We start from the raw sequence: 13,486 nt of genomic DNA, 5'->3' as shown, positions 1-13,486 counted from the left end.
TCCTTTGCCACTTTTTTCCAAGTCGTTAAGACTTCGGTTGCTGCATGCTTCGCAAATATTAGCTTAAGCAACCTAAAGCTTTCTGTGAACTGCTGTGATGACAGAAGTCTGCTGTACACTGGGCCTGCTCAATGTGGCTGCTCTGTTCTGGAGGGAAAGCTGCTACACACCAAGGGGCTTTCACACCCTATGTAAGGGTTGGGAGGTACACCCAGTAATTTTCCTTTTCAGGAAACAACCAAAGTATATGCAGTGTGTTCCAAACTACTAAGGAGAAGTCTGATGAAATACAGAGGAGGTTCCAAATTAATTTCCCTCCTTCTGTACCAGAATGATCCCAAAACCTGGGCTAGGTTCGGTTGAAAAGTAAACATTTCTTAGATGTCTTGATGACATATAACCATTGTTTCAGTAGAATAAAAATGGCTATATTTTAATGTGAAGCGGATCCTAACTACATGTTGAAATATAATCTTTTAAATGCCATTTGAACAACTGTAATATGTAAGCTGCACATAAAAACAAACTTTAACATGTCAACCAAATTTAGTCCAGTTTTAACTCTGACATCTGCATGACTTTTGACATGCAAATCAGCAAATGTAGGTTATTAAAGAGAGCACAAATAAGCTGCTCTTAGACAGATACTGTATGATTCTGTATATCAAGGTATGCCAGGGAGCCGAGCCTCGATTGCTTCAGGGAGTAGAAAATCATCACAACAAGGATTTCAAAAGTAAACATGTCCTCAGAAGAGTAAACACTTTGTGGTTCACATCATAAAACCCTGCTTCACATCATTCAACTGTATGTGTTTTCCTGTTGGTGAAGCTGAAAGAGACAGACATATATTTGTGGTGAAAGAGAAGAAATGGTAACTGTGTGTTTTGAGTTATGTGTACTGCCCTGGCTCCCAGCCATTTCCCCCTGGGAAGAGGACCTCTCCTCTCCTTTAACCTCTGCTTGCTCCTAATCCATAGCCCACTGGGAACACTGATGTGAGGCGTCTGGTGCTAACCTTTCCCTCTGCCCTATGCAGGACTTAAAAGGACACAACTGCTCTGGTGTGCGCTCTGTTTCAGTCCTGACTCCACAGTAGCCACAGAGGGAAGGTTCCCACTGGGAGAATAAGTACTGGAAGCACATCTGTCCGAGGAGTCAGACGGGTGGGATGGGATCTGCTGCTGAGGCTCACATGGGAAACATGTCAATGAATCCACTAAATGCACCTCTAATTCAAATCCTCAGGATTGGGTGTGATGTGAAACTAGACATGATTTAAAAAAGACATTTGCTTTGGAGTTGGTAAACAAATTTTTTTTTGGGAAGTAAAACATGTTTTTTATAAATGTCTATGTGAACCAATAATGCAGGAGCATTTCTTTCTAAAACTGATGGGAAATGTGACTAAGATGCTATTTAAAGATATTGATGGGTTACATTGTCCTGAGAAATATCTATCCTTCTGCCTTGAGACTCTTTGAGGCATCAAAGATGAGTCAGAACCATTTTCCTCTTTGCCCTGGCTCTGAAGTGCCATGGAAACTGCCGCAAATATTTATGTCGAACAAACATTGGTGCACTGAGGTACTCCTTGCTCCTGTGTAGGAGCCAGCGCCACAAAGGGAGATGACGCTTTGTCACACTGGTGCAGACCGAATTTACACCCCTGTGCCCAGGACCTCAAACAAGCACAACAGCAACAGGAGCCGAGCTTGGAAAAAAGCCAGCTTTGTCCTCAGGCACCCTTGTCCTCCGCTCACCTATCTGTGAAAACCTCAGAGCCACGGCTCATTTCAAACGGCGTTCACCCCAACCCCTACATCTCCCTTACACACATGCACATGTTTCTGCACACACCTTTACAAACCATTCTACCATCTAAAAGTGAGACACATAGCCACATGCAGTAGCGGGATTTATCAGCCATCAAAGGATAGAATTAGTCTAGAGTGTATAGAGAATCCACTCAGCATTATTAACTCTTTAGCACACAGTTCTCTGTAACTTTTAGTGAATTTGTGTGGACTGTGAGGAAATCATCTGATGTACAAGCAGTCAGTTACAATTATGTACAATTAAAAAAAAATAGAAAAAAGAGAAACACGAATATGGTCTTACCATCTAGATCTTCTGGCCTGGTAAGGTCAATAACTCTGTGGCCAATCTTTCCTTCCTCACCCAGCTTGCCGAGGTGGTGCCCCATGCTCTCGAAATGTGCCCTCTCCTACAGAGAAATACAAACAGTCAGGTACACGAACAAGCACATATACACGTTTAAAGTGACAGAATTGTAAAAATAACCCCATCAGGAATCTGAAATTTTGAAAAGAAAAAAAGTGTCTTTGATAAATGGAGGTTCTTTTGAAGAGCTGCTCTTTTGACATGAGAGAGATGTAGCTTTTTCCTCTCTCATCTCTCTATTCAGCAGCTGCTATAATGGATGACAGGAGGCAGAGAGACAGTGAGGGCCAGGGGTGCTGTAAATAGATTTACAGAAGGATACTTTGTGATCCCAAGCACACAATGGGGCCGTGGCCCTCTTTGCAGTGCTCAGATTTTCCTCTGTAATCTTCTCCTTACATCCTCCCTTCAAGTCTACAGCGCCCAGAGCTCAGCGCCCATCATTTATTCAGAGTTCATGCTTTAGAGAACACACCGTGTTTTCGCGTTTGTCATGTCGCTTTGTGCTCAGATTAAACTTGGCATCATGTTGTACTTGACGCACAATGAAACCCTGTCATTCAGCGCTCTGTGACAATATTAAATGTCATGTCCGTGTGCATTTACAGAATAAAATAACAGCTTTCGGGGGGCCTCTGAATAGTTGCTGCACATTACACTTAATGTATTATGCAAGGGGAGAGTGCCGACTGCTGCTGGCTCCATTGTTGAATGACCTACTTCCTCAGTGAATACACAGGGCATTAGCAAAGGGCTGTCTTCCTCTCTAAAGACTCAACTAGGAGATGGACACTTTGACTCTGCATGATACAAATAATCTCTCCCCCCCTAGGTTTTGCCTGGATGACACTAAAAGCAGGCATGTTGCCACCATTCAGAAAAAAAGCATTTGTTTTACTCCCGGGGTGAGCATTCAATCTCTGCCAGAGATGTACTGTCTGCACTGACCTCTGCCTCTTTCTTTTCTAAACATGCCTATCACATGCAGTCTGAACAGATACTCAGGTATAGTCCTCACACAATACTAACAGTTCCTCTGCCACACACACACTGACACCAACACATACATTAATCTTTCAGTCCCTTCTTTGTAATGCATTGTACCATTGTGTTGTTTTTTTTCCTTTTTCCCCCACAGGGAAGTTTTGTTTTCCACTAATAGAAGAAGGTGATAAAAAATTAAGCAGATCTAACTGTTGTAAGTGAAAATATTTATGGCTGCATTTGATTTTTTTTTTGGCTTTTCCTGACAAATAAAATCTTTGGCAACAATAGCCATCAGTAATTACAGTACATGTTAAAAAAATCAAATTAAGAAATCTGTCTAAAATTTTTTCTTTCATATAACCTTTTTTTTCTTGAGGGTTAAAAAAGATGACAAGATGAAGGATGAAGATAGTTCAATTCCATTTGAGGCCTTTCACAGTATTTTGATTTTCCTCATGCTTTTATTTATTCAAGAACTATTCCTCAAAAGAAAGGATTGCGAGAGAGACAGAAAGAGCACTGCAATTTACTATCATACTTGAAGGAGCAGTCATTATTTATGGCCAGCTGAGTGATTCTGATATACAATTAACCACTACCTGCTTATGGCCTGTGATTAGAGCCTGTCTATCTGATGGCCCTTTGCTTACTTAAGTGTTTTCTAATTATGACATATGTGGTGGTCCCTGCTGGGCAAGAGGACGGTTTGTAAAGAGAAGATGGAGTATGGTGCCTTTCTCTGTGTCACATTCTGCGTTAAGCAACACATGCATGCACGCGCACACTGAGCCGTATTCATCACCCAGCCACATTATTGCTCTTAATGAAAGAAGCTAGCAGCCCGATGACAAAGTGACTGATGTGCGATTAGCTGGATGGGCAATGGTGCTGCTTCAGATGCTACTTGGACAGTCCACAAGGAAGACACAGCGTTCATGGGTACTGTCTGTCTGTAATAAAGTAGTCATCTCGTCCCTCTTCTGCGCTTCGTTGGTCCCTCCTGATCAATCAAGTCCTTTTATAAACTCATGATCATTAAGCATAATGTTGGGCTGAGAAGGAGAGAGAACAGGGCCCATCCATCAATGAATTTCATTAATAACTAGCTCAGTGTTGAACTTCTTTCTCCACCATGCAAAGTCATATGATTAGCGAACATCAGCACATTAGACAGCTGGGAACAAGCCTGAATGAGGCTCTTGTTGGAAGATTCTTTGAGGTAGCTTCACTTCATTTGACATAAAAAAGATCATGTGGTTTTTTTGTGGTTATATAGCAAACATGTACATATACTTTGTACGAGCCAGCATTTTAAATGATTCATATGAAGGGGTAGTTACAGTAAGTACTCCTCCCTGTGTTAGCTATGCTAATTAATATCAGACTATCTGTGCAATATGGTACCACAAATTTTCATAAAATTTTATATACTGGGCTTAATATACTTATTGGTTATAAGTTTGGTGATTTATATCTGTGAATTAGAATTATAGTTGAAATTAGGGCCATAAATTATCTGCACAGCATCCGGGTTTTGTTTTAAGGCTTGAAAATATTCAGTGAACTAATGCTTCTTTACTGCCCACGCATCAAGTGCTGTGATAAATTAATGGCACTTTTATTATTTTATAGTGTCATTAAATTTTTACTGATCACTCTGACACAGAGAAGTAGCAAAGGACATGCAGTATCTCGAGAAGCTGGCCATGCTTCCAGGAAAACAGAGGTAGTATGTGGCTGATATAAAAAAGGTATTTATAATGTACAGTACAAGGGAATGATAAAAGACTTTGAACACAAAAACTACAGAGAATTCATGCAGCTGTGAAGAGGTAAAGATAAAGAGACAGGAAACAAAAGATGTTAACAGTACATATTATTCCCCTCCTACTCTGACCAAGACTGCTGGCAAGCAACTGGTCCCTCCCTCAAATGACTTCAGCATGCAGCTCTCCACCCCACAACTAAAATTATAGCAATGCACTCTGAGCTGTAGTGGAAAACTGCCACCCACAATAATCTCATCTGCCCTGCCTGTGCAGTCTTTTGTCTTTAAAGTTTGGTAACGGATGCATTTTGTTCAGTTGCACATGGCTGCCCAGTGAAGTCATGAGCCAGTTCAGTGAAGTTGTGAGTCACTGAGGAAGAGAGAGAAGTAGAAAGAGGATAGATAGCAGAGTCTGTGCAACTTCTTGGGTGAGGGAAACTAAAAGAGCCCTTGTCAATGCTGTAAAGAGAGCTTTAATCTGGCCGGCCACAGAACATGTGCCGGAGGCCTGCTGCTCTGCCCACAGGGTGTATTTTGGGCAGAGGCGAGTGGCGGACGGCCCCGTGCATTGTGCCTATACTCCTGCCCTATATTTAGGCAACACATTGCCAATCCTGACACTCCTTCACTCTCTCCTTTGTAAATAGCTCCAGGCTATAGGAAAAGCCATATAGCCTGAGATTATTCAAATAGATAAAAGAAAAATAAACACGAGTATGGTAGACTGTGGTGCAGATCAGCGTGCAGTTTTTTGGAGTTGGGTCAGGTTTAGACGTGAAATGAAAACTTTTTCTTTTTCTGAAAAGTTTTCATTTATCAGAACAAAACTGATGCACCATCAGAATGATTATTTGAAGAGAAAATTGCTTAATTTCTTTCAGGCAGCTGGCAGGCATGACACATTTTATTCCTTCCAGAAATTACCAGTGGCCAACTTAAAGTCATATAATAGTCTGGTTATTTTTTGGCCATATACATATGTACTGCATATACAGTAAATTACATGTTTAGCCCTTTCTGTGAAATCTGACATCAGTAACTGCTTTACTTTCCAAGATCTCTAAACTATTGGTAAAATCTCATCCATGTTTCCTTCATGGTGGAAAGTATATGATTGTATGTGTTTAACATTTTCATCATTGGAACTTTTAACAGCTGCAGGACCCTAAACAGCCACTTATGTTTGATAATGTGCTGAACTGGCTCTGGTTATATCACACACCTGGTATGTGGCAAGTTGAAGGCAATGGCTCTCTGACCACAATACAGGGCTTTGTGTATCAAGTGTCAGTCATCACTGTGGTCTGTGGCCCTCAGAGTCTTCTCTCTGAGGGTCTCAAACTAAACCCCTTAACAATCTGTCCCAGCCCTGATGGAGACAAAGACTGCACTTTAACATGGCTAGAGCTCCTCACAGCTCAGCGCCTCATCTGTTTTGTATTTTTATTGTAACCAGTTGCAATGTTATTTATAAGTCTGCAGCTTTCCAGTAGTTTTTGCTAGTTTTGAACCATTTAAATGTTAAGTACATCCAGCCATGCGGTAAACCCACAGTTCCTTTCATGCAGACTGTTGCTCTCTTTTTACCCGGAGCTCTCCCTTTGCTAAGGCTAATGCAGGCAGCTGCAGAATCAACAGTAGCAGCCACAAAAGGCTGGCATCTGTTCTATAGTAGTCTTCCTCAACATCACACAGCAGAGATGGCCAGCTATTCCAGACCCATTTGTACTGCCAGGGCATCACCTCATTTGTTTAAAACGGAGGGAGGAAAGGCCTTTAATTAAATTAAGGAGCTTGAACTATGTAAAAGAAAAAAAAATGGTGAGATAACCCTACTCTGGGCTTTGTGCCAATTTAATGTTTATTGTTTGTTTTTAATATAAGATATGCTATCATTATTCAAGATGAGTTTTTTTGTTGAAGGGAAAACAAGTCAAACCCACAAAATGTGACCCTTCAGTGCCAATTTGAAATGTGCTAAACAATTGGATTTCTTCTACATGTTGTTTTGTCTACTTTGGGACATTTTGTGAAACATTTTAAGATATTATACATATTTTGTTGACTTTAGAATATTGCAATTCTCAGATGTGCTGAAAATGAAGAGTGTGTAATATATATCCATCTCAGCGCTATGACACATTTCTGACACAGTGTTCAGTTCTTATGTTCTTCTCCACACTGCTGAGATCATTTGTGTTGACATCATGTACTTTTACGGGTTTCCAATCCTCAATGATCCAGAACTGTTCACTGGGTCCTCCAGGGAATGTTAAGTTGGGCTGAAATCTAGTGCCTTATCAAACCCTCCAGGTTGCAAACTGCAGGATATTAGAAACTGCAGCATTACCAAAAACCCCTTTCACATATGGACAAAACCTCAAGACTTGTTGGACACTGGAGCCATTATGTGTCTACTGCAACAATACCATAGACTATAAATGGTCCTTTGTGGCCTATTCTTTTCCTCATCCTTTGTTGTATGTGCCTTGTGGTGAGTGCAGTATCACAGGTCTTAGCCACTGAGGCCAGCAGCATTTCTGAACAACTGCAGCAGGCCAGAAATTCACCATGTAAAATGACAACTGTAGAAAATAATGGAGCCACCACCGCCAAATGACCCTACCAAGATGTAGTGTTGATGTCTTTCTGGTGAAGAGACGAGACAGAGCAAAAGACCTGACCTGGGAAAGGAGCCTGCAAACACACACTCACACACACAGGCACATATTATCCAGAGTCATACATTATTTTTATTCTTTTGGCAAACATGAACAATTGGACAAAGCATTAATGTAAGCAATCTTCACAATAGCACTTGCTGGCTACAGCCAGTGTCTGGGAGCTGAGCATAATCTAATTTGGATGGGCAAACCCTTGTATGCCAAGGATTTACATTGCAGCCAAAACGCCTTGGTTTGCAATTTCCAAGACAGCAGTCGAAAAGGAGCAGAAAATTGCTTCCAGGGCTGCAGACCAGACAAGATTATATTCAAAGTCTTTGTGAGGGCTTTGCCTGAATAGAGCCCTGGCATCACACACACACACACACACACACACACACACACACACACACACACACACACACACACACACACACACACACACACACACACACACACACACACACACACACACACACACACACACACACATGTATACAACGTGAATGCACATGTACTGTATGCACACACACACACACACACACACACACACAGGAGGGAACAGTATAACCACTATAACCAATAGGTTAGCAGTTTGGATTTTGTGGAGCACCAGTGTAAGCTCCATTTGAATATTTACAGGATGAGCTTTGGGACACGGGAAATGGACAATTGTAGTCATCAATACTGAGGAGAAGAGGTGTTGCAGGGCAGAAAAGGGCAGTTCAATAGGTTAATACACTGGCCTTTCACCTTTTGATTCCAGTTAGGGACATGTCAGCAGAGGAATATATTTTATCTCACACAACCTCCAGGGCATCACATATACAACGTCTGTTGGAACTAAAGTAAGAGAAATTGATGCATCAGTGTAGAAATCTGTCATACCTGACTATACAGAGTTCAACTACAAGGCTTGGCCAATGGCCCAGGGCCAATAAACTGCAGATTTGGACCAGATGAGTAGTCAATCAGTGGCCCAAAATGTAATATGACTTTTATCTCTTCTTCTCTGGCCAATGGTGTGCTTTTTCTAACCAGTCACACTGGAGACCACCTCAGTCAGGGAATTGCTTATACATGTGTATAAGACAGATGAAGGCTGTATATTAAGTGAAAATACTATTTTTTTTTCCTTTTGTCACAGTGGCAATAGTTTGCTGAGGCTGAAAATTTAATTAGCGTTCTACTATTTGACTGCAGTTTCTGAGTAAGAGGATTTAAAGTAAAGGCAATTTACAGTTCTTACAGACAAGTATACTCTTCATGTCTGCAACAAGATCTGGCTGGTTACATTTACAGTAAAACTTGTATTAGTTAGATTTGAGAGATGATATACTGTCTGAACACATTGAGGATAACAAGGACCAAGGTACATTTTACCATTTATTTTGTTAATAAAAAAAAAATCTGCTTTTGGATTCTGAACAATTCATATAAATGCATTGTTTGAATGTCTCTGAAAATTAAAATGTTGATGACAAGATGCCAACATGGTTGAGTCTCTGCATGCACCATCTGAGTGAATACATACAGAAACAGATATGACTTGATATTTATTCACCTATGACCCTGAAAAACAGGGTGCATGTCCAGATATAGCTATAGTGTATAATAGAGGGAAACAATTCAAATGGTTACAAATGGATCCAGAAGGACTGTATTTGACTTTAGGCATACTGTCACATTCTAGGTAAAAGCTTCCACTGGGTGAGGAGGAGATGGTAAATAATGGAACAAAGTAATTGCCCTCTGCTAACAATAATAGCTTTAGATAAATATTTCAAAAAGGTAAATTGCAGAAGGGTTGTAAAAGGTTTTATTGTACTGATGGGATATAGTAAAAACAGACAAATAAAAAGACAAGCAAGAAAATCCGCTCCTGTAAAGCATGAATATTTTACATGTCCTGAGGTTAAAGGCTTGTATACTAGAGAGAGCTAGAGTCATAGTGATAAAGGTTAGGAAGGAATGCATTGTACTGTTCAGACACACTTTGTATGAAAAGATGAATTGATCCATCTGTAAGCAGCACTTAGACCCACTCCTCTGCCTGGTCATTACAGTGGGATAAATCAATATTTAATATCCCCCTCTAACAGCCACACTGGATGATCTTAACCTCTCCTTAATCCCATTTATGTTACCTTTCCAGAATCTTCTTCATGTAAGCTCTCACTATGATAAACTTCCAAACAACAGACTGGGAGGGGAGCTATTAAAGACCACAGCATATTTATGTCAGGTGAGGCGCTTCTGTGAAATATTAATATTCTGAAACTGACCAAAGTGAAAGCTTTTATCTGGGGCATTCAAACCTTTCTAGTTTGTTGGCTTGTTTCAGCAAAAGGCTCTCTCTCCTTCCCTCTCATTTCACCGCTGAATTACAACCTTCTGTTCTTTATTGCAGCTGAAGGATGAAGATGATGGGGCAATTCTTTTAGCTGACTTGATAAAGTGTGCCTCTCATTTCACACCATCCTAATAGGGCCAGTGTCACTGAAACTAAGAGGTGACAATATCTCACTATGATTTGCACGAGCCAGAGAGTCAAGCATGAGCTCGGTTAAGGTGTCATTCAACAAAACAATAAATGATGTTGTAATGAAAACAGAAACATATTACCTGAGGTGATTTCAATTATTGATAATAGGTCTTTGCAAGAAACACACACACAAGAATGTTGTTAGTGCTGAATGGACTTCAAATGCAATAAAACAATCACATTTTCCACCTGAACTTGCTCTAATTAATATTTGGCATTTCATTTTTTTTTGCTGTCAATACCATGATTCTATTAGTGTACTTATTTCTTAAATAGTATTTCAATTCATGGCCCTTTATTACTAAAGGGCTACTACTTACCCAGCTCTCTCTCTCTCTCTCTCTCGCTCTATTTCTGTTTCTCTCTCGCATTCTTAAAAACACAATCTCTTTGAAGGTAGATTTCAGGTAAGTGTGTGACTATTTCAAGCAGAAGAAAAAAAAAAAAGAAAAACATTCTCCTCCTCTGAGATGATTGCTTTATCATAGGTTACACAGACAAGTCCAGAATTCAGAGGAAACAAAACTAAAGCAGGGAGTAAAAAAGCCGTTAAGCTCTACCTGCTAAGGACAATGTAGCTGTAGGTGTGTGCTGCCTGTTGAAAATGGCTCTTTACAGGCATTTTTCAGATACTGCTTTCATGTCATGGCACATTCGGCTGCTTGGTTGACCATAGGCTCACCTTAGTTGGGAGGTAGGGGGACAGCTGTACCAGCTCCTGTGACTAAGACTGAATAAAGGGGCTTGCATACTCATGCTAAAAGCTTCACATACCATTTTGTAACTAACCAAAGACATGCAAAAACAGGGGGGGAAAAGCTTTCAATTGAAATGTGTGCAAGATGAAGTGCCTGTTTGCATTTGAATTTAGGGAGAAATTGTGACATGGTACATTTAAGACAATATGATAAAAAAATATATGATTATGGATTTGATTATTGTAAAGATATTTTTTGTCCCGGTTAGTAAGGGCTAAGTGCAGGGAAGGCTCTGTCTTTGTCCTCGCTGTGGGTTGTACCAATTTATTTGCTTCACTTCAGTGAGAGCATAGTTGATTGCCACCTGCATAGACAGTGATCTCTTCCAAACACCAAATTAGAGGGAAATTAAAATAGATATTCAATGACTTTTTTACATATACATTGACCTAGTTGAGGCTGTTGGTTGAAAGTGTCAGGTGCTGAAATATTAATGAGCATCGCTCCCAGTTCCTGCCTGCTCCTCACAGCCAACTGGCAACATGGCATCAAGCTGAAGAGAGGAGGACAGCTTTTTTCTCTCCTTGATTGACTCATCGATTGAAGATATTTTTAAAGGGAATCCCTGGGAGTGTGTGCTCCTGGTACAAAGCAGCCCCATCCCATGTCAGGGGACGGAGAGGGCTGCAAGTCTGCTTTAATTGGGCAGAGACTTCAGAGTCCTCTTAACCCACACCGGGCACTGCCATGGCCTGTCACGGCCCTCACACCAACATCAACAACACCGAGCCCTCTAAACACGCACACACAAACATATTCATACTAATTTGAGTAAACACACATGTACACACTGAACTATGCCAGCTCTTATCAATACGACCACCCTGGACATGGATTAAAGAAAATATTAGTCTTAAGAATTACTGATATATCAAAATCACCATGTTCTACTTTCTTTAATAGTTTCCTTCCTCCACTACTTGCAGGGAGAGCAGAACACTCTTTGTGGTCAACTGCTTGTTTTTTGCTTTATGGAAAAAGCTTGCAATGGGGAAGACCTGAATCAGGGATAAAACAGAGACACGCTATATGATAGTAGTCCTAACCTTGTCAACTCTGCAGTTGTTGAGGCCCACTGAACTGAGGGCGGACAGCTTTGCCTCCATGCCCTGCTGGTGATGTTGCAGCTGTTCCCTCTGGATCTGCTCCCTCATTTTCCGAGCCTCCTGGATGGCCTTCAGCACTGTGTCCTGGTCCCCGAACAACGCGGTAGAGTTTAAGCTGGACAGAATATCTATACACACACACACACACACACACAGTGGAGTTTGGGCAGCAAAATTAGTCCGCTGGAACACACACTGCCAAAAAAAGAAAAACAACTTCACACAACATCCTGACAGTGGCATTTGTGAAATATGAAATATCAAAACAGTACCATAACCTTGCAATGTGGTCTCCCTGGATGTGAGTTCATACTGTAAATGTGTGATTGAACAGAGTAAATCTGTGTGTATGTGTGAGATGTTGTTTGTGAAGTGGAGAGACTCCGAGGTCTTACCCAGAGATGAGCCCCGGCCCAGGCCTCCTCCAAGTGGGCTGGGGATACCACCCTTGCTAAGGAGACTGTTAGGGCTGCTTTTACTGCCGAGGAACAGGTTTTGTGTTGGGGATGTGGGGGACTTGACCAGTTCTGTCGTCTTTGGCCGAGCAGACAGGTTGAGCGGCTGTGTTCCCTCCTCCTACGGCAGCAGAGATAGGAGTATGAGAGAAGACAGATGTGAATTGGTGGCCCCCCTGCCTCCATTTCTTTGGGGGGTGGGGGGGGCTCAGGATTCCCAGACAGCACAGTTCTCCTCTGTTCCTGGTTAATTATAGGATCCCTGTCTTGACCCACACCTCCTCCCTAGTTCTTCCCTCTCTTTGCTTTTCTCCTCTCCTCTCCTCTCCTCATCCATCCTTCTTTAGGAGCTGTGCCACTGCAATCTTCCTCACAGTTGCCCAGCGCCTTTGTTCACACTAATTAAAGCAGATTCTGTCTCTCTGTACATCTTCATCTGTTCTCCCTCTCCTCCTCCCTGCTCTCTGTGTCTGCACTCTGGTCGAAGAATAAATAATGACCAGATAACGGCGGTGCCAATGATCAAAGACAGCTGTTCCATTCATCAGATGTCGACTTACATTATCTACTTCATTAGCTTGTTTTCTAATTTCATTCCTCATTCGTGCATACTTGGTTTTATCATAGGCTTTGATATGCCTATTCCTAAAAAATATGATTTGAAAAACCCTAAATAGTGTAGTTCTGAGATGAGGTCAGAGGATGATGCATGTGTTTAGTGCTGTATTTGCTGGGCTTTAAAGCCTTTAAAGTTGTTACTGATGTGAGATGAAGAGCACTATTATCCAAGGTGCTACCCTCAGCAGCTTGTCTACTGGGACCAAACATGTTTTATTTGTGGGTACCTGCAGATAAACAATGGGGGGGTACAGGCCAGATATTTTAGTGCATGCTCCTTTGCTTAAAATGGTTTAAAAACTAAACTTGTAAGAGTAAGATAAATGTAACCTGTAACAGTGCAATCAGTGCAAAGGTGACACAGCTAAAATCACACTGAAAAGATCAGAAGAAATAGACTTT

The 13,486-nt window shown here is 41.3% G+C and overlaps 1 protein-coding gene across 12 annotated transcripts in view; it reads right to left on the bottom strand.

Moving 5' to 3' along the window:
• LOC122874085 (transcription factor SOX-6-like) overlaps positions 1 to 13,486 on the bottom strand; it is a 140,508-nt gene that overhangs the window by 12,387 nt on the left and 114,635 nt on the right. For all 12 annotated transcript variants that reach the window (XM_044191679.1, XM_044191725.1, XM_044191708.1 and 9 more), the window contains 3 exons: positions 12,407 to 12,587; positions 11,952 to 12,139; positions 2,122 to 2,227 (listed from right to left, as the gene is read on the bottom strand). In XM_044191679.1, the coding sequence (XP_044047614.1) occupies positions 2,122 to 2,227; positions 11,952 to 12,139; positions 12,407 to 12,587 (475 nt within the window). The remainder of the gene's footprint in view (positions 1 to 2,121; positions 2,228 to 11,951; positions 12,140 to 12,406; positions 12,588 to 13,486) is intronic.

This window comes from Siniperca chuatsi, linkage group LG1 (assembly GCF_020085105.1).
Source record: "Siniperca chuatsi isolate FFG_IHB_CAS linkage group LG1, ASM2008510v1, whole genome shotgun sequence".
NCBI classification, from domain to species: Eukaryota; Metazoa; Chordata; class Actinopteri; order Centrarchiformes; family Sinipercidae; genus Siniperca; species Siniperca chuatsi.
The sequence above is the reverse complement of the archived record's forward strand: the minus strand, read 5'-3'. Positions and strand labels throughout refer to the sequence as shown.